This window comes from Bombina bombina, chromosome 7 (assembly GCF_027579735.1).
Source record: "Bombina bombina isolate aBomBom1 chromosome 7, aBomBom1.pri, whole genome shotgun sequence".
In the NCBI taxonomy this organism is placed as follows: Eukaryota; Metazoa; Chordata; class Amphibia; order Anura; family Bombinatoridae; genus Bombina; species Bombina bombina.
In genome coordinates, this window is record NC_069505.1 from 570106630 (window position 1) to 570129531 (window position 22902).

The 22902-nt window shown below is 40.0% G+C and overlaps 1 protein-coding gene across 2 annotated transcripts; it reads right to left on the reverse strand.

The window, feature by feature from the left end:
- Positions 1–1702: 1702 nt before the first annotated feature.
- On the reverse strand, positions 1703–18615 carry APOM (apolipoprotein M). Of its 2 annotated transcripts, none has more exons than XM_053689155.1 (6): positions 18399–18615; positions 14384–14529; positions 7854–7927; positions 4259–4357; positions 4024–4122; positions 1703–1833 (listed from the first exon to the last, which is right to left on the reverse strand). In XM_053689155.1, exons 1-6 carry the CDS (start codon positions 18510–18512, stop codon positions 1802–1804), a joined length of 564 nt encoding a protein of 187 aa, XP_053545130.1. In that variant the 5' UTR covers positions 18513–18615; the 3' UTR covers positions 1703–1801. The 2 variants fall into 2 exon arrangements, with proteins under 2 accessions (XP_053545130.1, XP_053545129.1); XM_053689154.1 differs by having other exon boundaries at positions 14384–14541; positions 18399–18614.
- Between the last annotated feature and the right edge of the window lie 4287 nt (positions 18616–22902).

Below are 22902 nucleotides of genomic sequence, written 5' to 3' on the forward strand. Positions count from 1 at the left end.
GTTAGAATTAAGCCTGTGTTTAAACCTGTTGCTCCCCCGTGGAGCTTAAACTTGGTTCTTAAGGTTCTTCAAGGAGTTCCGTTTGAACCCCTTCATTCCATTGATATTAAACTTTTATCTTGGAAAGTTCTGTTTTTGATGGCTATTTCCTCGGCTCGGAAAGTCTCTGAGCTATCTGCCTTACAATGTGATTCTCCTTATCTGATTTTTCATGCAGATAAGGTAGTTCTGCGTACCAAACCTGGGTTTTTACCTAAGGTGGTTTCTAACAAGAATATCAATCAAGAGATTGTTGTTCCATCATTATGTCCTAATCCTTCTTCAAAGAAGGAACGTCTTTTACATAATCTGGACGTAGTCCATGCCTTGAAGTTTTACTTACAAGCTACTAAGGATTTTCGTCAAACATCTTCAATGTTTGTCGTTTACTCTGGACAGAGGAGAGGTCAAAAAGCTTTGGCAACCTCTCTTTCCTTTTGGCTTCGGAGCGTAATACGCCTAGCCTATGAGACTGCTGGACAGCAGCCCCCTGAAAGGATTACAGCTCATTCTACTAGAGCTGTGGCTTCCACCTGGGCCTTTAAAAATGAGGCCTCTGTTGAACAGATTTACAAGGCCGCGACTTGGTCTTCGCTTCACACCTTTTACAAATTTGACAAATTTGATACTTTTGCTTCTTCGGAGGCTGTTTTTGGGAGAAAGGTTCTTCAGGCAGTGGTTCCTTCCGCTTAATCCTGCCTTGTCCCTCCCATCATCCGTATACTTTAGCTTTGGTATTGGTATCCCACAAGTAATGGATGATCCGTGGACTGGATACACTTAACAAGAGAAAACATAATTTATGCTTACCTGATAAATTTATTTCTCTTGTAGTGTATCCAGTCCATGGCCCGCCCTGTCCTTTTAAGGCAGGTCTAAATTTTAATTAAACTACAGTCACCACTGCACCCTATGGTTTCTCTTTTCTCTGTTTGTTTTCGGTCGAATGACTGGATATGACAGCTGGGGGAGGAGCTATATAGCAGCTCTGCTGTGGGTGATCCTCTTGCAACTTCCTGTTGGGAAGGAGAATATCCCACAAGTAATGGATGATCCGTGGACTGGATACACTACAAGAGAAATAAATTTATTAGGAAAGCATAAATTATGTTTTTCTTCCCTAGAGGAACCAGAATCTGTTTACCTCCGCTCTGTCCTAAAGTTACTAGTTAAACAGATTCTAGTTCCTCTAGTGCAGAAAATTGAGTATTCAATGACTAGTATCTTTAGGATAGAGAAGGGATAAACAAATTTTGGTTCCTCTAGGGCAGAAAAGGGGGGTATACAATGACTAGTATCTTTCGGACAGAACAAGGGGTAAATAGATTCTGGCTACTCTAGGACAGAAAATCGGATATACAATGACTAGTAACTTTAGGACAGCACAGGGAGTTTACATATTCTGGCACCTCAAGGGCGGAAAAGGTGTGTATATATAGACAAGCCCCTCTAGGGCAGAGCAAACTGGATATAAAGATTAGCTACTGTAGTGCAGGGCTTGTGTGTGTATAGAGAGGGCACCTTTAAGGCAAGTAAGGGTATACAAAGACTGGCACTGCTAAATGGAAACTGGCACCTCTAGGGAAGAACAGGACTGACCTCAGGATAGATAATGAGACCAATAAGCCAAAAAGCGATAGAATTAATGAACATGAGACACAGGTGATTTAAGTTCTTTTTATTAACACTGCAATAATTACTGCTGGCATATAACGCTGTCCACAATCAGGGTGATAATATTGTTGGTGCATCAGTTTATGGGTTAGCTCCCTGCATCTACCAGGTGGCAATACTCTGAAAGATATATGAAATAACAGGTCAGTGACATTTCCACCTGAGCCCAAGACAAAACTCAGTGTTCTCCTCTCCGGATATTACGTTCATGGCAGACAACACATTTTAAAGGGATATGAAACCCAACATTTTTTTTTTTGTGATTCAGATAGAGCATTCATTTTTAAAGGGCCAGTCTAGTCCAAAATAAACTTTCATGATTCATATAGAGAATATGATTTTTTTTAACAATTTTCCAATTTTCTTTTATCTCCAATTTTTTTATTTGTTCTCTTGGTATTCTTAGTTGAAAGCTAAACATAGGAGGTTCATATGCTAATTTCTAAGCCCTTGAAAGCCGCCTCTTCTCTCAGGGCATTTTTACAGTTTTTTACCACTAGAGGGTGTTAGTTCACGTGTGTCATATAGATAACACTGTGCTCACGCACGTGGAGTTCCAGGGAGCCAGCTCTGATGGACTAAAATGCAAGTCTGTCAAAAGAACTGAGATAAGGGGGCAGTCTGCAGAGGCTTAGATACAAGGTAATCACAGAGGTAAAAAGTATATTAATATAACTGTGTTAGTTATGCAAAACTGGGAAATGGGTAATAAAGGGATTATCTATCTTTTTAAACAATACAAATTCTGGTGTAGACTGTCCCTTTAAGAAAGTTTCCAGTTTACTTCTATAATCAAGTCTGCTTTGTTCTCTCAGTATCCTTAGTTGAAGAACCAGCAATGCACTACAGGGAGTTAGCTGAACACACTGGTAAACCAATGACAAGCAGTTGGCTACCAGTCTACCACAGAATTTTTATTGTTTAAAAAGAAAGATAATCCCTTTATTACCCATTCCCTCAACAAACACAGTTATAATAATATACTTTTTACATCTGTAATTACTCTGTATCTAAGCGTCTGCAGACTACCCCCTTATATCACTGCTATTTACAGACTTGCATTTTAGCCAATCAGTGTTGACACCTTGGTAACTCCACGGGAGTGAGCACTATGTTATTTATATGACACACATGAACTAGCACTGTCTAGCTGTAAAATTCTGTCGAAATACACTGAGATAAGAGGTGGTCTTCAAAGGCTTAGAAATGAGCATATGAGCATACCTAGATTTAGCTTTCAACAAAGAATACCAAGGGAACAAAGCAAATCTAATAATAAAAGTAAATTGGCAAGGTATTTAAAATTGCATGCCCTATCTGAATCATAAAAGTACAATTTTGACTAGACTGTCCAATTAATTACCGGAAAGACTTAATAGAAAGGGTGGTTGATTCATGGAATAAACTTCCTTTACAGATGGTAACGACAAACACTGGGGGGAATGCCTTGGATAAGCATAAGGCTATCCTACAAATAAATAAGCTCACACATTTGGGGCAGTCTTGTTGGGCCTGTGGTTCTCATCTGCCGACCAAAATCTATTTTTCTATTAAATCGGTGGATGTCAGGTCAGGGAGGTCAGTGGGAGTGGCTAAGTGGTTTAGGGGCGGAGTAACAATGAGTTTAGAATTCACAAGAGAAATAGAAAAATATCCAACCAATAACATGACAAAATGAGGGATTCGAATGTTAGAACGAATGTTGGAGAAATTCGATTTACATAATTGAATATTGATAAGAACGAATATTAAAAATTCTGTAATCAAATGTTATTTACAGTTTTTTTGAATGGCACATTTGAATGTTCATAATAGATCGAAAATACACATTAGAAAATTGAATGTATATTCGATTTATTATGAACATTCGAATTAGAATATTACATTTATAAAATACAGTTATAGACTAGAAATACAATTTTAAATTCAAATTAGAATATTGTATTTCAAAATTGGATGTGATAAAATACATAGCTAAACATTCTATTCTTCGAATGTTATTGAAAAATTCAAAAAACGACAATTAGAAAATAGAATGTTAGAATGCTATATAAACATTCGAAATTCGATTTGAACGAACAAATGTATAAAAATTCGTTTTAAATTTCAAAATTTTAGAAACACTCGCCCATCCATAGTTGGGGTCTCTGTAAGCACAAATCTGTACATCAAAACATGCGCAAGTCTACAGCTGCTGCACTCACGGCTAGCTCCCAAACAACTATATCATAACATAATCACACCGCCCAGGAAGGGGCAATGCAAACCTTTCACTCACACTTGGCTCAGTGACAACCTCTTCCCAGTTACCTTTCTTTTGAGGAATCTTCAGAACATCTTTGAAACCTTCGCAAGATGATTTATCTCTAAATTCATCCATAAACTCTTCTTCCAACTGAGGAAACCGTGCTAAAAAAGGTTAAAAGAGAGAGATGGGAGTGCATAAGAAAGAGGAGTTTGAAGAAAAAAACCCAGATGAAAAGAAGTTATTTGGAAAGCTAAAGGGAGAGTTTAGAGTGTCAGCTCTTGGGCTCAGCATACATACAGTAGAGGAGGAGTCTGGAAGTGCTGTTCTCTGTCTCTTTCAGAATGGCACAATGTGGGCAACGAGAAGCAAAAAGCTCAGTTAGTCTGTCTGGGTGCCCTGTAGGAATAAAGGAGGTTAATATATCTGCTTTGATTCTTTAAGGGACAGTAAAATCAAAATTCAGAAAGATCATGAAGATTTAACCAACTTTCCATTTTATTCCTGCTACACAATTTACTTACATAGAAACATAGATAAGAAGATAGGAACCATAGCCCCCTTGATTCCTGAGGAACACCACTAGTAACTGCTCCCTCTGCTGAATGCACTCCATTTATTAAGACACTCTGGGCTAGATTACGAGTGGAGAGAAAAATTGCACTCGCAAGAGTGTGCTTCTATAGGCTTCAATGGGAGCCTTGTTCTGATGCCGATAGACACGGCACACAACCTAGCGCAGCGAAGGGGGTAAGTCGTATAGCGTTGGGCAGCATATATACATACTAATGCTGCTATAATGCTCTGCAGGTCCTGAGCACTACTTCTACTGTGTGTTTAACCCCTTTGTGTGAGTTAAACAAACAGAAGTGCAGGGTCAAATTAGAGCATGTCATTTTTTTTACTGTTATGACCCTTTACACACTGTTGCAAACACTGATGCCATCTAGTGTTTAATATAGTGTATAGCATTGTTAAAAGGACATGAAACCCATTTTTTTTTCTTTAAGTATTCAGATGCAGTGTACAATATCAAATGTACTTTCTTCTCTTGACTTCCTTAGTTGAAAAGCAAGCAGGTAGGCTTAGGAGCATTACTGTGCCTTTATGGCAGCAATTTTGCAAGAATGGTTTTAATAATGTTATATTCTGTGCAAACACTGCTGCCACCTGGTGCTCAAAAAGTGCATAACATTATATAAATACCATTCAGCGTTTTAGTCACATGCATACTTCTTGCACTAATACTAGGTATGCTCTTAAACAAATAATACCAAGAGAACAAAGCAAATTTAAAGTGACGAATTAGACATTCAGATAGAGCATGCACATTTAAACAACTTTCCACTTTACTTCTTTTTTACATTGTGCTTCATTCTTTTGGTATCCTTTGTTGAAAAGCATACCTAGGTAAGCTCAGGAGCAGCAATGCACTACTGGGAGCTAGCTGCTGATTGGTGGCTGCACCTATATGCCTCTTGTCATTGTCTTACCCAATGTGGTCAGCTAGCTCCCAGTCGTGCATTACTGCTCCTTCAGCAAATGATAGGAAGAACATTTAAGCAAATTTGATAAAAGAAGTAAATTGGAAAAGTATTTAAAATGATATACTTGTAAAAGAGCAGTTCGGTTTCACGCAAATAAGATACTCAAGTATGGTAGAAACATGGAAAACATATCTTAAGACAAGAACCTTTAAATATTATTTGATTCAGACAGAGCATACAATTTTTTAAAAAGGTTCCAATTTTCTTCTATTATCAAATTTGCTTCTGTCCCACGGTATACTGTGTTGAAGAGATACCTATGTAGGCATCTGGACAACTACATGGCAGGAAATTGTGCTGCCATCTAGTGCTCTTGCATATGGTGCTGCCATCTAGTGCTCTTGCATATGGTGCTGCCATCTAGTGCTCTTGCATATGGTGCTGCCATCTAGTGCTCTTGCATATGGTGCTGCCGTCTACTGCTCTTGCATATGGTGCTGACGTCTAGTGCTCTTGCATATGGTGCTGACGTCTAGTGCTCTTGCATATGGTGCTGACATCTAGTGCTCTTGCATATGGTGCTGACATCTAGTGCTCTTGCATATGGTGCTGCCGTCTAGTGCTCTTGCATATGGTGCTGCCGTCTAGTGCTCTTGCATATGGTGCTGCCATCTACTGCTCTTGCATATGGTGCTGACGTCTAGTGCTCTTGCATATGGTGCTGACGTCTAGTGCTCTTGCATATGGTGCTGCCATCTAGTGCTCTTGCATATGGTGCTGCCATCTAGTGCTCTTGCATATGGCGCTGCCATCTAGTGCTCTTGCATATGACGCTGCCATCTAGTGCTCTTGCATATGGCGCTGCCATCTAGTGCTCTTGCATATGGCGCTGCCATCTAGTGCTCTTGCATATGGCGCTGCCATCTAGTGCTCTTGCATATGGTGCTGCCATCTAGTGTTCTTGCATATGGGTAACATTCTTGGGTAATTTTAACATTGAAGTTTTTTTATTGGCACACAGACCTCCCAATTATCCTGAAAATGGTGGTGTTGTATACTGTGTTGAAGAGATACCTATGTAGGCATCTGGACAACTACATGGCAGGAAATTGTGCTGCCATCTAGTGCTCTTGCATATGGTGCTGCCATCTAGTGCTCTTGCATATGGTGCTGCCATCTAGTGCTCTTGCATATGGTGCTGCCGTCTACTGCTCTTGCATATGGTGCTGACGTCTAGTGCTCTTGCATATGGTGCTGACGTCTAGTGCTCTTGCATATGGTGCTGACATCTAGTGCTCTTGCATATGGTGCTGCCATCTAGTGCTCTTGCATATGGTGCTGACATCTAGTGCTCTTGCATATGGTGCTGCCGTCTAGTGCTCTTGCATATGGTGCTGCCGTCTAGTGCTCTTGCATATGGTGCTGCCGTCTAGTGCTCTTGCATATGGTGCTGCCATCTACTGCTCTTGCATATGGTGCTGACGTCTAGTGCTCTTGCATATGGTGCTGACGTCTAGTGCTCTTGCATATGGTGCTGCCATCTAGTGCTCTTGCATATGGTGCTGCCATCTAGTGCTCTTGCATATGGCGCTGCCATCTAGTGCTCTTGCATATGACGCTGCCATCTAGTGCTCTTGCATATGGCGCTGCCATCTAGTGCTCTTGCATATGGCGCTGCCATCTAGTGCTCTTGCATATGGCGTGCCATCTAGTGCTCTTGCATATGGAGCTGCCATCTAGTGCTCTTGCATATGGCGCTGCCATCTAGTGCTCTTGCATATGGCGCTGCCATCTAGTGCTCTTGCATATGGCGCTGCCATCTAGTGCTCTTGCATATGGCGTGCCATCTAGTGCTCTTGCATATGGAGCTGCCATCTAGTGCTCTTGCATATGGAGCTGCCATCTAGTGCTCTTGCATATGGCGCTGCCATCTAGTGCTCTTGCATATGGCGCTGCCATCTAGTGCTCTTGCATATGGTGCTGCCATCTAGTGTTCTTGCATATGGGTAACATTCTTGGGTAATTTTAACATTGAAGTTTTTTTATTGGCACACAGACCTCCCAATTATCCTGAAAATGGTGGTGTTGTTCCAAACTAGTACCTCTGAGCTGCATCTCCACCCGGGAATACCTATGCCCCACATTCCAATTGCATAAACATTATCTCTTAATTCCTTATTGCTCCACCTCTTATTGTCTTTAGCGGGCCATTTTTGGTTCACCAATAATGGGTAGTTTCCTGAGCTTTACATTCCTGCCTTTTCAAATAAAGATACAAAGAGAATGAATAAAAATTGATAATAGGAGTAAATTAGAAAGTTGCCTAAAATTACTGCTCTATCTGAATCATGAAAAAAAAAAGTGGGTTTTATGTCCCTTTAATTTTATCTGTGCATTATTTTTCTTACCTTCTGTCCTCAGATCAGTGCTATTTTCTGTCAATAGGTAAATCCACTTTCTAGGAATACAGGACCCGTCCTTACTGTGCAAAGGAAAGAGAGAGAGAGTGTGAGTATAAGAAAGAGAAAAAAAGAGACACCGAGAGAAAAATTAAAAATGTGATAAAGAGGATAGAAAAAGAATGCAGCAATAATGAGAAGAAAGATAATCAGTAAAATAGACAATACAAGAGGCATATGTGTGTAGCCACCAACCACCAACTAGCTTCCAGTACTGCATTGCTGATATGTAGATATGTTTTTCAACAAAGGATAACAAGAGAACAAAGATATCAATTTGATAATAGAAGTGAACTTAGAGCATGTCATTTGAACACATTTTTATCTGAATTATGAAAGTTTAAAGGGACATGAAATACCAAATGTTCCTTTCATGTTTCAGATAGAAGTAAATTAGTCAATTGCATGTTCTATTATCCATTTTTCTTTGTTCTCTTGGTATCTTTTGTTGACAAGCAGGGAAGTAAGTTCAGGAGTGTGCACGTGTCTGGAGCACTATTTGGCAGCAGTTTTGCAAGAATCTTATCCATTTGCAAGAGCACTAGATGGCAGCACTATTTCTTGTCATGTAGTACTAATGTTATACATTAACAAGAGCACTAGATGGCAGCACTATTTCCTATCATGTAGTACTAATGTTATACATTAGCAAGAGCACTAGATGGCAGCACTATTTCCTGTCATGTAGTGCTAATGTTATACATTTACAAGAGCACTAGATGGCAGCACTATTTCCTGTCATGTAGTACTAATGTTATACATTAGAAAGAGCACTAGATGGCAGCACAATTTCCTGTCATGTAGTACTAGTGTTATACATTAGCAAGAGCACTAGGTGGTAGCATTATTTCCTGTCATATAGTACTAATGTTATACATTAGCAAGAGCACTAGAGGGCAGCACTATTTCCTGTCATGTAGTACTAATGTTATACATTAGCAAGAGCACTAGATGGTAGCATTATTTCCTGTCATATAGTACTAATGTTATACATTAGCAAGAGCACTAGAGGGCAGCACTAGTTCCTGTCATGTAGTACTAATGTTATACATTAGCAAGAGCACTAGATGGCAGCACTATTTCCTGTCATGTAGTACTAATGTTATACATTAGCAAGAGCACTAGATGGCAGCACTATTTCCTGTCATGTAGTACTGATGTTATACATTAGCAAGAGCACTAGATGGCAGCACTATTTCCTGTCATGAAGTACTAATGTTATACATTAGCAAGAGCACTAGATGGCAGCACTATTTCCTGTCATGTAGTACTAATGTTATACATTAGCAAGTGCACTAGAGGGCAGCACTATTTCCTGTCATGTAGTACTAATGTTATACATTTGCAAGAGCACTAGAGGACAGCACTATTTTCTGTCATGTAGTACTAATGTTATACATTAGCAAGAGCACTAGATGGCAGCACCATTTCCTGTCATGTAGTACTAATGTAATACATTAGCAAGAGCACTAGAGGGCAGCACTATTTCCTGCCATGTAGTACTAATGTTATACATTAGCAAGAGCACTAGATGGCAACACTATTTCCTGTCATGTAGTACTAATGTTATACATTAGCAAGAGCACTAGATGGCAGCACCATTTCCTGCCATGTAATACTAATGTTATACATTAGCAAGAGCACTAGAGGGCAGCACTATTTCCTGTCATGTAGTACTAATGTTATACATTAGCAAGACTACTGGAGGGCAGCACTATTTTTTGTCATGTAGTACTAATGTTATACATTAGCAAGAGCACTAGAGGGCAGCACTATTTCCTGTCATGCAGTGCTAATGTTATACATTAGCAAGCGCACTAGATAGCAGTACTATTTCCTGTCATGTAGTACTAATGTTATACATTAGCAAGAGCACTAGATGGCAGCACTATTTCATGTCATATAGTACTAATGTTATACATTAGCAAGAGCACTAGATGGTAGCACTATTTCCTGTCATGTAGTACTAATGTTATACATTAGCAAGAGCACTAGAGGGCAGCACTATTTCCTGCCATGTAGTACTAATGTTATACATTAGCAAGAGCACTAGATGGCAGCACTATTTCTTGTCATGTAGTACTAATGTTATACATTAGCAAGAGCACTAGATGGTAGCACTATTTCCTGTCATGTAGTACTAATGTTATACATTAGCTAGAGCACTAGAGGGCTGCACTATTTCCTGCCATGTAGTACTAATGTTATACATTAGCAAGAACACTAGATGGTAGCACTATTTCCTGTCATGTAGTACTAATGTTATACATTAGCAAGAGCACTAGAGGGCAGCACTATTTCCTGCCATGTAGTACTAATGTTATACATTAGCAAGAGCACTAGATGGCAGCACTATTTCTTGTCATGTAGTACTAATGTTATACATTAGCAAGAGCACTAGATGGCAGCACTATTTCTTGTCATGTAGTACTAATGTTATACATTAGCAAGAGCACTAGATGGCAGCACTATTTCTTGTCATGTAGTACTAATGTTATACATTAGCAAGAGCACTAGATGGCAGCACTATTTCTTGTCATGTAGTACTAATGTTATACATTAGCAAGAGCATTAGAGGGCAGCACTATTTCCTGTCATGTAGTACTAATGTTATACATTAGCAAGAGCACTAGATGGCAGCACTATTTCTTGTCATGTAGTACTAATGTTATACATTAGCAAGAGCATTAGAGGGCAGCTCTATTTCCTGTCATGTGGTACTAATGTTATACATTAGCAAGAGCATTAGAGGGCAGCTCTATTTCCTGTCATGTAGTACTAATGTTATACATTAGCAAGAGCACTAGATGGCAGCACTATTTCCTGTCATGTAGTACTAATGTTATACATTTGCAAGAGCACTAGAGGGCAGCACTATTTCCTGTCATGTAGTGCTAATGTTATACATTAACAAGAGCACTAGATGGCAGCACTATTTCCTGTCATGTAGTACTAATGTTATACATTAGCAAGAGCACTAGATGGCAGCACTATTTCCTGTCATGTAGTACTAATGTTATACATTAGCAAGAGCACTAGATGGCAGCACTATTTCCTGTCATGTAGTACTTATGTTATACATTAACAAGAGCACTAGATGGCAGCACTATTTCCTGTCATGTAGTACTAATGTTATACATTAGCAAGAGCACTAGATGGCAGCACTATTTCCTGTCATGTAGTACTAATGTTATACATTAACAAGAGCACTAGAAGGCAGCACTATTTCCTGTCATGTAGTACTAATGTTATACATTAACAAGAGCACTAGATAGCAGCACTATTTCTTGTCATGTAGTACTAATGTTATACATTAACAAGAGCACTAGATAGCAGCACTATTTCTTGTCATGTAGTCCACCAGACATGTACCTAGGTATCTCTTCAACAAAGAATATTATGAGCGTTAAGAAAAGTTGATAATAGAAGCAAATTTGAAACGTTTTACATGTAATGCTCTTTCTGAATTACAAAAACATTTTTGGCTTTCATTTCCCTTTAAATAAAAAAAAAAGACAGAAGAGAGAGGAGAGGGAAACAAAGGAAATGAGATTTGTGGTGAAGAGGAGGTGAACATAGATGTAAAAAAATTGGAGATGGGGTTGGGATGCAGAATTGCAGATATGATAAGATCTTGTGCAAAAATGTAAGAAAGATACAGAAATAGATGGAAGAAGAAATAAAATGGTAATAGAAGCTGAGGATGGAGGGATGATAGGATGGGGAATATGACATAAAGCAGACACATGAAAAGAGATATAATATCATAAAAAGATAGCAATAGCTACAGTTACAGGGAACAAGGGACGCCAGAGAGATATGAGAGAAAGAGATTACAAGACTGAGATGAGAGAGAAACTCAAAGGGAGAAATTAGAGACAGAGGTGAGAGAGGAGGAGTGAAAGAGAGAGGGAGAGATGAGAGAGAGAAAAGAGAGAAATATGAGGGAGAGAAGGGAGAGAGAGAGAAAGAAAGAAAGAAAGAAAGAAAGAAAGAAAGAAAGAAAGAAAGAAAGAAAGAAAGAAAGAAAGAAAGAGAAAGAAAGAAAGAGAGAGAGAGAGAGAGAGAGAGAGAGAGAGAAGTGAAGAGGAGAAGGGGGAGAGAGAGAGAGAGAGAGAGAAAGAAAGAAAGAAAGAAAGAAAGAAAGAAAGAAAGAAAGAAAGAAAGAAAGAAAGAAAGAAAGAAAGAAAGAAAGAAAGAAAGAGAGGGAGAGAGAGAGGAAAGAGAGAGCAAGAGAGAAAGAGAGAGAAAGAAAGAGCGATAGATAGGGTGAGAAATAGAGTGAGAGAGAGAGAGATAGGGTGAGAGAGAGAAAGAGAGATAGGGTGAGAAAGAGAGAGAAAGGGAGAGAAAGAGAGAGAAACAGAGAGAGAGAGATGAAGGGGAGAAGGCAGAGATGAGACACAGAGAGGGGAGAGAGGATGAGGAGGAAAAGGGAGAGCGAGAGGAAGAGTGATATGAAGGGGAGAAGAGAGAGATAAATGAAGGAGAGAAGGGACAGATGAGAGAGAGAGGGGGAGAGAGATGAAGGGGAGAAAGAGAGAGGAGAGATAATAGACAAGACAGAAAGTGGGAAAGACAAGAGATAGAGAAAGAGATCACATAGAGGGAGGGGGGAAGATGAGGGGGAGAAGTGAGAGATGAGAGAAAGGGAGGGAGAAAAAGAGAGATGAGGGGGAGAAGGTAGAGATCAGAGAGGTAGAGCAGAGAGACAAGAGACAGAGGGCAAAATAGATGAGTAGGAGAAGGAAGAGAAAGAGGAAGGGATGAGAGAAGAACAGAGGCACAAGAGAATGGGGGGGGAGATGAAATGTAAAGAGTAAGAACCTGCATTTACACTGAAACAAACATTTGGAAACATAAAGAGACATGAGAGACAAAGTTTGAAGACGAGGAGGTGGGCATTAGGAGAGGGAGTCAGGCAACATAAAGATCATGTGGATAACTGATTCTGGAGTTTGTTAGAATACATATGGAATAGCTTTTACATTAAAGGGACATGAAACACACATTTTTTCTTTCATTTAGAAAGAAGAAAGAACATACAATTTTTAACAACTTTCCAATTTATTTCTATAATCTAATTTACTTCATTCTCTTGGTAAACTTTGTTGAAAGGCATATCTAAATAGGCTCGGTAGCTGCTGATTGGTGGCTGCACATAGATGCCTTGTGTGATTGGCTCACCCATGTGCATTGCTATTTCTTTAACAGAAGATGTCTGAAGAATGAAACTAATTAAATAATAGAAGTAAATTGGAATGTTGATTAAAATTGTATTCTCTATCTGAATCATGAAACAATGTATTTGGGTTTCCTTTACATATAAAGCATATATACTGTAGAGACCAGGAAATGATCTGTCATAGACAGACAGACAAATAGATAGACAGACATACAGACAGACAGACAGACAGACAGACAAATATATAGACATACATACAGTACATACAGACAGACAAATAGACAGACAGACAAATAGACAGACAGACAAATAGATTGACAGATAGACAGATAGATGATAGAGAGACAAGATAGACAGATAGATAGATAGACAAATAGACAGACAGATAGATAGATAGACAAATAGACAGACAGACATAGATAGATAGACATATAGACAGACAGACAAATAGATTGACAGACAGACAGATAGATGATAGAGAGACAAGATAGACAGATAGATAGATAGACAAATAGACAGACAGATAGATAGATAGACAAATAGACAGACAGACATAGATAGATAGACATATAGACAGACAGACAAATAGATAGACAAATAGATAGATAGACAGACAGGCAAATATATAGACAGACAGACAAATAGATCGACAGACAGACAAATAGACATACAGACAGACAAATAGATTGACAGACAGACAGACAAATAGACAGACAAATAGATTGACAAACAGACAAATAGATAGACAGACAGACAAATAGACAGACAGACAGATAGATAGACAAATAGACAGACAGATAGATAGATAGATAGATAGATAGATAGACAAATAGACAGACAGACATAGATAGATAGACATATAGACAGACAAATAGATAGACAAATAGATAGATAGACAGACAGACAGGCAAATATATAGATAGACAGACAGACAAATAGATCGACAGACAGACAAATAGACATACAGACAGACAAATAGATTGACAGACAGACAGACAAATAGACAGACAAATAGATTGACAAACAGACAAATAGACATACAGACAGACAAATAGATCGACAGACAGACAAATAGACATACAGACAGACAAATAGATTGACAGACAGACAGACAAATAGACAGACAAATAGACAGACAAATAGATTGACAAACAGACAAATAGATAGACAGACAGACAGATAGACAAATAGACAGACAAACAAATAGATAGACAGACAGACAAATAGACAGACAGACATAGATGATAGATAGATAGATAGACAAATAGATATTGATTAACACAGACAGTCTTACGCTCTTATTGCTGCTCTAAAAATCAGGCTATCTTGGTTGTCACTGCCGTGCACTGCAAACTCTGCGTTATCCATCAGTGTGAAGATTTTGAGAGCGTCTGTTCCAGGGGACGAAGCGGCTGCCAGAAAATACCATCTTCCCATGTACTGCAAGGGGAACTGACGGGATTTTAGTATTGGAGCTTAAACTAAACTACAACAATGGTTTGATACCAGGGCAACAGGAAATTGAGAAAAGTCAGCAAAAACGTATCCCCAAATAAAATATCTCAAATAGATCCTAAAGGCTCAAAATTAAACTTTCATGATTCAGACAGAGTATGCAATTTGAGTTAAAAAAAAATCCAATTTACTTCACCATCACCAAACTTACTTTGTTCTCTTGATATCCTTTGTCAACAAGCATACTTAGGTATGCTCAGGAGTGTACACAGGTCAAGCACTTTGTGACAAACACTGCTCCAATATATTGCTCAGAAAATGTGCACACCCCTGTTTTAAATATTTTATTGTATGGCATTTTTGCCATTTTATACTAATTTTGAGCACCAGATGGCAGCAGTGCTTATATCAACACCATTATTGCAAAACTGTCACCACAAAGAGCACAGGCTACCTACGTATGCTCTTCAATAAAGGATACCAAGAAAAAAAAGTAACTGACAAAAGAAGCAAATTGAAACAGGTTTTGTTTTTCAAATTGCTTTAATTTTTCTGAATCCATGAAGGTTTATTTTTCAACTTTCATATCTCATTAACACTTTATTTGCCTCATGCGGTCTCCTATAGTTTAGCTGACCTTGCTACATCCTATAGACGGAATGCTCAGAGCAATGCATATGTTCATTTACATGTAGTCTCTGATTGGCCACAGGAGGTGAGGTAAACAATACCCAAGCTGGTTTTCAAGTGGTGTTTTCCTGTACTGCTCTTTATTAGCTAAATCTTGACCATTTTACTTAAAAATGACAATTTGTAATGCTTATAAAACATTTTATTTTGGGTGCAGGTAGTTTGCTAAGATATACATATTACACATATACAAAAAATACATATATTATTACCCCTTTAGTCTAACATTCCTCACTTCTCCTCTCATGCACCCCACTTTTTCTTCATTTCTCTTTACTCCCTGTTTCTTTCTCTTGTTAATGACTTTTTTCTATTCATTCTCTCTTAACTATAGCGTTGCAGAATCTGTTGGCGCTCTACAAATAACCAATAATAATAATAGTGCTGTAAATGGCCTGCTGGGATACTGGTACTATTCTTTTTCCAGCGGACCGGTGGGCTGCCATCGCCATAGGACTACATCCTTGGTCAGGGAGGTCACAGAACGAGGCTTGTGTGCATGTGTAGCGCATTTCTCTAAGATTTCTCCGCTCCTGACAAGGGCGTGGGGGCCTGTGGCAGAAGAAAAGGGGCCCTAGGCAAGGTACGGGTGTCTGAGGCCAGGGGTGGTGCTAGGTTTGGTCTTCATACATTTCTAAGTTTCCCTCACATTGTGCAGATCACAAACACATGGGCCCCAATTTATCAAAGTCTGGCGGACCTGATCCGACAGACCACGCTGAATACGGCGAGCAATACGCTCTCCGTATTCAGCATTGCACCAGCAGCTCACAAGAGCTGTACCTGCAGCTCTCTTTTTTATAAGTCAGTCTCTAATTTTAACCCATTAAGAAGCCAGTAGGTAAAATAATTTTAACCCATTAAGAAGCCAGTAGGTAAAATAATTTTAACCCATTAAGAAGCCAGTAGCTAAAACTCTGCCTCTTTATACTGGGTGCGGCCATCTTGTATCGCACGCACAGTTCCATCATGTGATAAAAGCCGTGAGCTTGCCCAGATGACTGTTTTGTCAGCTGTACCTTGCACTTTGGGTTAGTTTACACAACAGAAAACAGAAGCTTTAAATGTTTGCCGTTTTTCTTTACACAGTTTAAAAGTTACATAACAAATATAAAAAGGCCTCAGCAATAATAAAGAGCATTGTAGCCTCTGCAAACGTCAGCTCCCCCTCTGTATAGTGCACTCTAAACTGAAGAGAACAATAAAGCTTGTCAAGAAGTCAATAATATCACTGATCTCTGAATGCCCACCACTTGTCACAGTGTGTGAGTACACTTAAAGGGACAGTCTACACTTCTATTAAAGGGATATGAAAATGTACTCCTATTATCATTTTTTCTTTATTCTCTTGGTATCTTTATTTGAAAAAGGAGGAATGTAAGCTTTGGAGTCGGCCCATTTTTGGCACCCTGGGTAGTGCTTGATGATTGGTGCCTACATATTACCTTGTCTCTAAGCCACTGCAGAACTGCCCCCTTATTTCAGGTCTTTTAACAGACTTTTAGCCAATCAGTGCTGACTCATACATAACTCCACGGGAGTGAGCACAATGTTATCTATATGGCACACATGAACTAGCACTTGTGCTGAAATAAAATTGACTGAAATAAAAAAGAAATTAGCATATGAGCCTACCTAGGTTTAGTTTTCAACAAGAAAATACCAAGAGGACAAAGTAAATTTGATGAAAAAAAAAAGTTAAATTAGAAAGCTGTTAAAAATTGTATGCCCTTATCTGAATCATGAAAGTTTAATTTTGACTAGACTGTCCCTTTAAGTCTTCACTGATGTAATACACACCACCGTCAGCTGTCTGAGCAGGCATGGTGTTTGAATTCTGATCCATCAGTCACACATAGCATATGCATGTATGCTGATGAAACAGTAATAACGTTTACTAGAAGCATTAAGTATATTTTAAAAATGCTTCTATTTTAAAACTGAAAGGCACCCATGCACATTTCCACGTTGACCTTTCTCTCCCTTTAACCTGGGATCAGAGAGAGGTTGTGAGAATGTAGCTGATTAGCAGATGTAAAGTGTCAGCAAAAAGTATATACAGTATACTTAGGGCTAGATTTATTAAACCCCTACGGCTGCAAGTTCTGACAAGAACTTGCTCGCCGTCATTTAACAAGCAGCGGTCACCAGACCGCCGCTTCCCTAACCTCTTCGCCATCTCTATTGTGGCGAAATTCAATCTCCTTGGTCTAGTCAGACCGAGGAGATTGACAGCTCCTGCCCACGCGTGATTGGCTGTGCGCGGGCAGGGGGCGGGATTGCACGCAAGCGCAAAATTGTGCTTGTGTGCAATGGTGAATACCTGCAGGTAATTTTGCCCCACCACAGGCGAGCTGAGGCGTACAGGGGCGCGTATACGCACCCCTGTACGCCTCAGCTTTAATAAATCTAGCCCATAAACAGACCTATAGATACGCAAAACCTTTGGTGCATAGCAGCTCTGTGAGCTCTAGTCTTACAACAAACAGGAGCCAAAGATCTGGTAAGCTTCTTTGGTTCCATCAAAGTAAGTGCACTCTCTCTCTGACAGCTATGGAGGTATTAGACCCTGTCTGTGGCAGTCAACAAAGAGCCATACTGTAACTCCTTATACACCATTCCTGGTGCTACAAGGTCTAGCCTTCCCTGTGTATCACCCATGTAGATACTATGCTCTTTCACCCTGTGTACAAGTAAGGCTGCCACCTCGGGCATGTTTTCCTGGACAGATATGAGTTACACATGCTGTAGGGTGCGCCTGTAGGAACATGCATTGTGCATCTGAACATTACATAATTAGTGCTGCGGGACAACTCTATTCATATTCCTCCCTGCACACCCTGCAACATGTGTAACTCATAACTGTCAAGTAAAACATGGCTGAGGTGGCAACCCTATGTACAAGTCTTGGAGATACCTGGCTCATTCTCTCCCTGTGCCAGTGCCATCTATAAAGGTGGCACTCTCTGTAAAGTGATGCACCATCTCCTAAAGGTTCTAGACTGTTTATGTTCAAATCAGCCTTGGAGCTCTATCATATATCATCTGTCTGTATAATTCTCTGCCCCTGTGTGCCAACTCTATGGTTACCAATCTCTGTGCCCCTTCGCCCAATCCTTTAAATGGCCAGCTATTTACATACCAATAGCAGCCTACTAAGTTACCTGCGTCCTGTTGATTCCATAGGCTGAAAGGCGTTCACTGGTGTCACAGACACTGAGAGAGTCGATTACCATTCCGTAGAGATAGACAAGGTAATGCCATGCATTGATAATCATGTTGGTGAGGGGTGTCTATCACCCCTAAACCCTCTGTATTTTCTTTGTTTCTTCCCTTCCTCCTCTCAGCTCTCTGTATTCTTTTCTTTCAGACCCTTGCTCTTTCTATGTTTTTTTTTAAATATATATTTGTGTTCTGGTTCACTAAATCATTAACCTGTCCACCCCCACTAATACTTACAGGGTCATTGGCCATCTGTGTGCAGGGGTAGTAACAGTTGTAGAGGCTTACTCACTGTTTATTTTGTAAATCTGTGCTTAGCCAGCTATGATTATGCCTTCCAATAAATGGGACTCTTCTAAGATTTAGAGAGCATCTGTATGAAATAGGCATTAGATCTATTTTCAATTCAAGGGATAGAAAGGTCAAAACTGAAATGTGTGTGAGTGCATTTCAATTTTAAACAGGAACAATTTTTGCATTATATTTCCATTAGCAAAAATTATTCTATTAAAAGGTATTACTGTTTTTCAGTAGCATATGTACATATATACAAAGATACAGATATACATACACAAATACACTCTCACACATATACATACTCAAATACATAGATATAGGCACACACCCAGACATACACATAACTGAAATCTAAGATGCATACACAGAAAAATACACAATTATAAACACACAAGTAGGCACACATACAAACACACACACATATATATATATATATATATATATATATATATATATATATATATATATATATATATATACACACACACAGAGAAGCACACTCACAGGAATGAACACCTGGCTCAATACTATTGTTAGCCTGTTCTATGGCGATTTACCACCCGGGTGCAGCTTCTTTTAGCCCAGTAATGCTTTTCACAGAAAAGAACTTTCCTGTAGTATATCAGTCTGATCCCGCCTATTACAGTCAGTGTAGCGCTGAAATACCAGGCAATTCCTTTCTGAACAAGGAACACAGCAACCCCAGACGATCATTTCGGCCTTCATTGAGCCTCGTCAGTGAGGTGTAGCCATATTCCTCTAAGCACACTGAGCAAGGAGTCCACGTCTGGTTTCCCCTTTTTCCCATAGGGAGACTAAATACACACAGAGAGAAGCAAACTCACAGGAATGAACAACTGGCTCAATACTATTGTTAGCCTGTTCTATGGCGATTTACTACCAGGTGCAGCTTCTTTTAGCCCAGTAATGCTTTTCACAGAAAAGAACTTTCCTGTAGTATAACAGTCTGATCCCGCCTATTACGGTCAGTCCAGCGCCGAAATACCAGGCAATTCCTTTCTGAACAAGGAACACAGCAACCCCATATATATATACAAATACCCCCACACACACAAGCTGGACGCCATGTGGGTCACACAACGATTGGAAGAAGCCAGATTTATCATCGCTCAGCTAAATGAAGTATTAGATGATAAATATTTTACAAATGAAGGGTGAAAAAATGTCATCAATGAAAGTACCCCTGTTTTGAAGGCTTATTGTGTATACTGTTCAGGACACTAAGACATTTTACAATCACTTTAATACAATGGAACTCCACCCTCTATGTCAAATGTATTGATCGTGAGAAGGCATTTAATAGGGTGCATACACAAAATGAAGAAAATGAGACCAGGTCCTCTTGCAAATCAACAGTTTATTCTGCGGTAGAGATGCAGATTACAGGTGCATTCCCAATGAACTGACACGTTTCGCGCATGCGCACATGCGCTTCATCAGAGATCATGGTAAGCTCTCATACACACACATATATAGTGCAAAGTAGCCAATCACAGAGATGTTAATACCTCTAACATGAATTAATTAATTGCTTACTTATTGATTAATTGAATTTCAGTTGCTGTTTTAAGTTAGAGTGTCAATATTTAACTCTTAGATGGCTTGGCTAGCGCGTTTTTTGTGTTATTTATTTTCTGAGTGGCTTATACACAGATAATGTTCTTACTACTAAGCTTAATAATAAAATCATCAAATTCCTATACTTATCTATATTTACAAGTGCTTCTTAATTTCAAATTCATATTTACAAGTTTTCTGTTAATGATTTTTTCTTTCTATATGCTGAAGGGTATACTTAAACATCTTTACATTTTTTCCATAGTTATTATGTTTATTTAGGTCAACATTGCGTCATAGGTGAATTTGTATTGGACGGCCTTACTCAATGACCTCATAGTAGATTAATTTCCACTATTTTCCACTATAACTCATTAATAAGTGTGTGCGTTCCTTAATAGGGTGGACAGAGAGACCCTTTGGAAACACCTGTGCAACTACGGAGTGCCAGATAAACTTGTAAGAATAACTCGAAACTCTTACGAAGGAATGACCTGCAAGGTAGTCAATAGAGGACAACTCAAGGAAGTGTCAGGGTGCCAGGAATCAGACTGAGACGAGAAGTGCAAAAATAATCACACCTTTATTAATAACAAAAAATAATAAAAAGTCCACAAGTCAAATAACAAGCCAGAAGTCAAAACCAGAGCTGGTAGTCAGGCGAGCTGAGTCAGGAGCCAAAGCGAATAGTCAGACGAGCCGAGTCAGGAGCCAAAGCGAGTAGTCAGACGGGCCGGAATCAGGAACAAGGAGAACGGCAGAGTCAGGAACCAGCCAGGGATCAGGAACCAGGAGGGACGTCAGACAGACATGTAATACACAGGAACTGGAACTCACAAACAGGTCTGAGACAATGCAAGGGCAAAGCATACTGAACAGAGGCCCTTTAAATAATAAGTGATGACATCACAATTCTGAGACTGCAACCTGTCTCACATGGATGATGTACCCCCGTCTGGCCATAAAAGGGCGTGCAGGAAATGAGCAGCATCACACACTATGCACCAGAGTCAGCAAGAGAGGTGAGTAAAATGGCTGCCAGCAGCACATAGCAAACAAAGCAGGGAAAAAACCCTGACAGTACCCTCCCATCAACGACCCCTCCCCCGCGGGAGGACAAAAGGCTTATTGCAGAAACGAGCATGGAAGGCACGGCGGAGGGAGAGAGCATGAACATCAGAGGAACCCATGAAAGCTCCTCTGGACCGTAGCCCCTCCAGTGAACCAAACACTGTACGCGGCTCCTGGTCATACGAGAGTCAATAATGCTGCTGACCTCATATTCTTCATGGTTGTCAACAAAGATAGGACGGGGACGAGGCAACACAGTGGTAAACCGATTACGAACCAATAGTTTCAAGAGGGAGACATGAAAAACATTGGAGATGCGCATTGCAGGAGGAAGGTCAAGAGCGTAGGCCACAGGATTGACCCGTTGGAGTATTCGAAAAGGACCAACATAACGGGAAGTTTATTGGAAGGCACACGAAGGTTCAAGTTGCGGAAGGACAGCCAAACCCTCTCACCAACCTGGTAGGAAGGCGCGGGCAGACGCCTACGATCAGCCTGGAACTTTTGGCGCTGCATAGAACGATGAAGGCAATCCTGAATCTGCACCCACGTGGAACGGAGTTGCCGGAGATGCTCCTCCAAAGCCGGAATACCCTGAGACATGAATAAATCGGGCAACAAGGATTGTTGAAACTCATAATACGCCATGAACGGGGATAACTTGGAGGAAGCATTAATAGCACTAAAAACCCTAACAGGAAGCCTTCCAAGTGAGGACCGGAGTCTGCCAAGATTGTTTGCTCTCATGTTTTCTCTTCCTGCTGGCCATAGACTCTATTATGAATACATACAGAACAGTGAGAAGAAATGGGATCCAGTGGACATCTTGGACTCAGCTTGATGACCTAGACCTTGCATAGCCACATCAGCACAACTTAGCCTCAACATTCATAGGGGAGAAAACAAGATCCTGAAGACTAACACGGCCAGCACAGCTGCAGTGAATCATGCACTAGAAGCCGGACAGATAGCTCAGCATGCTAATGCACTGTGGCTACACTCTGTAGCAACCCGAGGGTTGCAGGTTCGATCCCCGGCGAGGTACACTCAGCCTTTCATCCTTCCGAGGTCGATAAAATCAGCAGCGCCTTGAGACCCTTACGGTGATTAGCTGCGCTTTACAAGTACCTACATACATACTACACATACATACTGGAAGAGGTTGAGGTTTTCACCTACCTGGGCAGTATCATGGACAAGTAGGCCGGCACAGACACTGACATCAAGGCAAGAATTGGCAAAGCAAGGGTTGCCGTAATTTAGCTAAACATCTGGAGCTCCAAGGACCTAACACTGCAAACCAAGATCAGAACACTAATGTAAAATCAGTCCTTCAGTATGGAGCAGAAACTTGGAGAACAGGGAACACCAAAAACAAAGTTCAGACCTTTATCAACACTTGTCTGAGAAATATCCTCTTAATCTGCTGGCCAAAAACCACCAGCAAAAAAGACCTATGGCAGAAGACTTCCTTCCAATGAAGAATTCATGAAAAGATGC

What these genes read in the sequence shown, in the direction of transcription:
- APOM (XM_053689154.1), bottom strand. Translation starts at nt 18,512, where the DNA reads ATGATTATCAATGCATGGCATTACCTTGTCTATCTCTACGGAATGGTA. An exon ending in TTTAGAGCAGCAATAAGAGC is followed by an intron (nt 7,928 to 14,383) that starts GTAAGACTGTCT and finishes TCCTTTGCACAG; the next exon opens with TAAGGACGGGTCCTGTATTC. An exon ending in GAAGATTCCTCAAAAGAAAG is followed by an intron (nt 1,834 to 4,023) that starts GTAACTGGGAAG and finishes TATATCTTTCAG; the next exon opens with AGTATTGCCACCTGGTAGAT.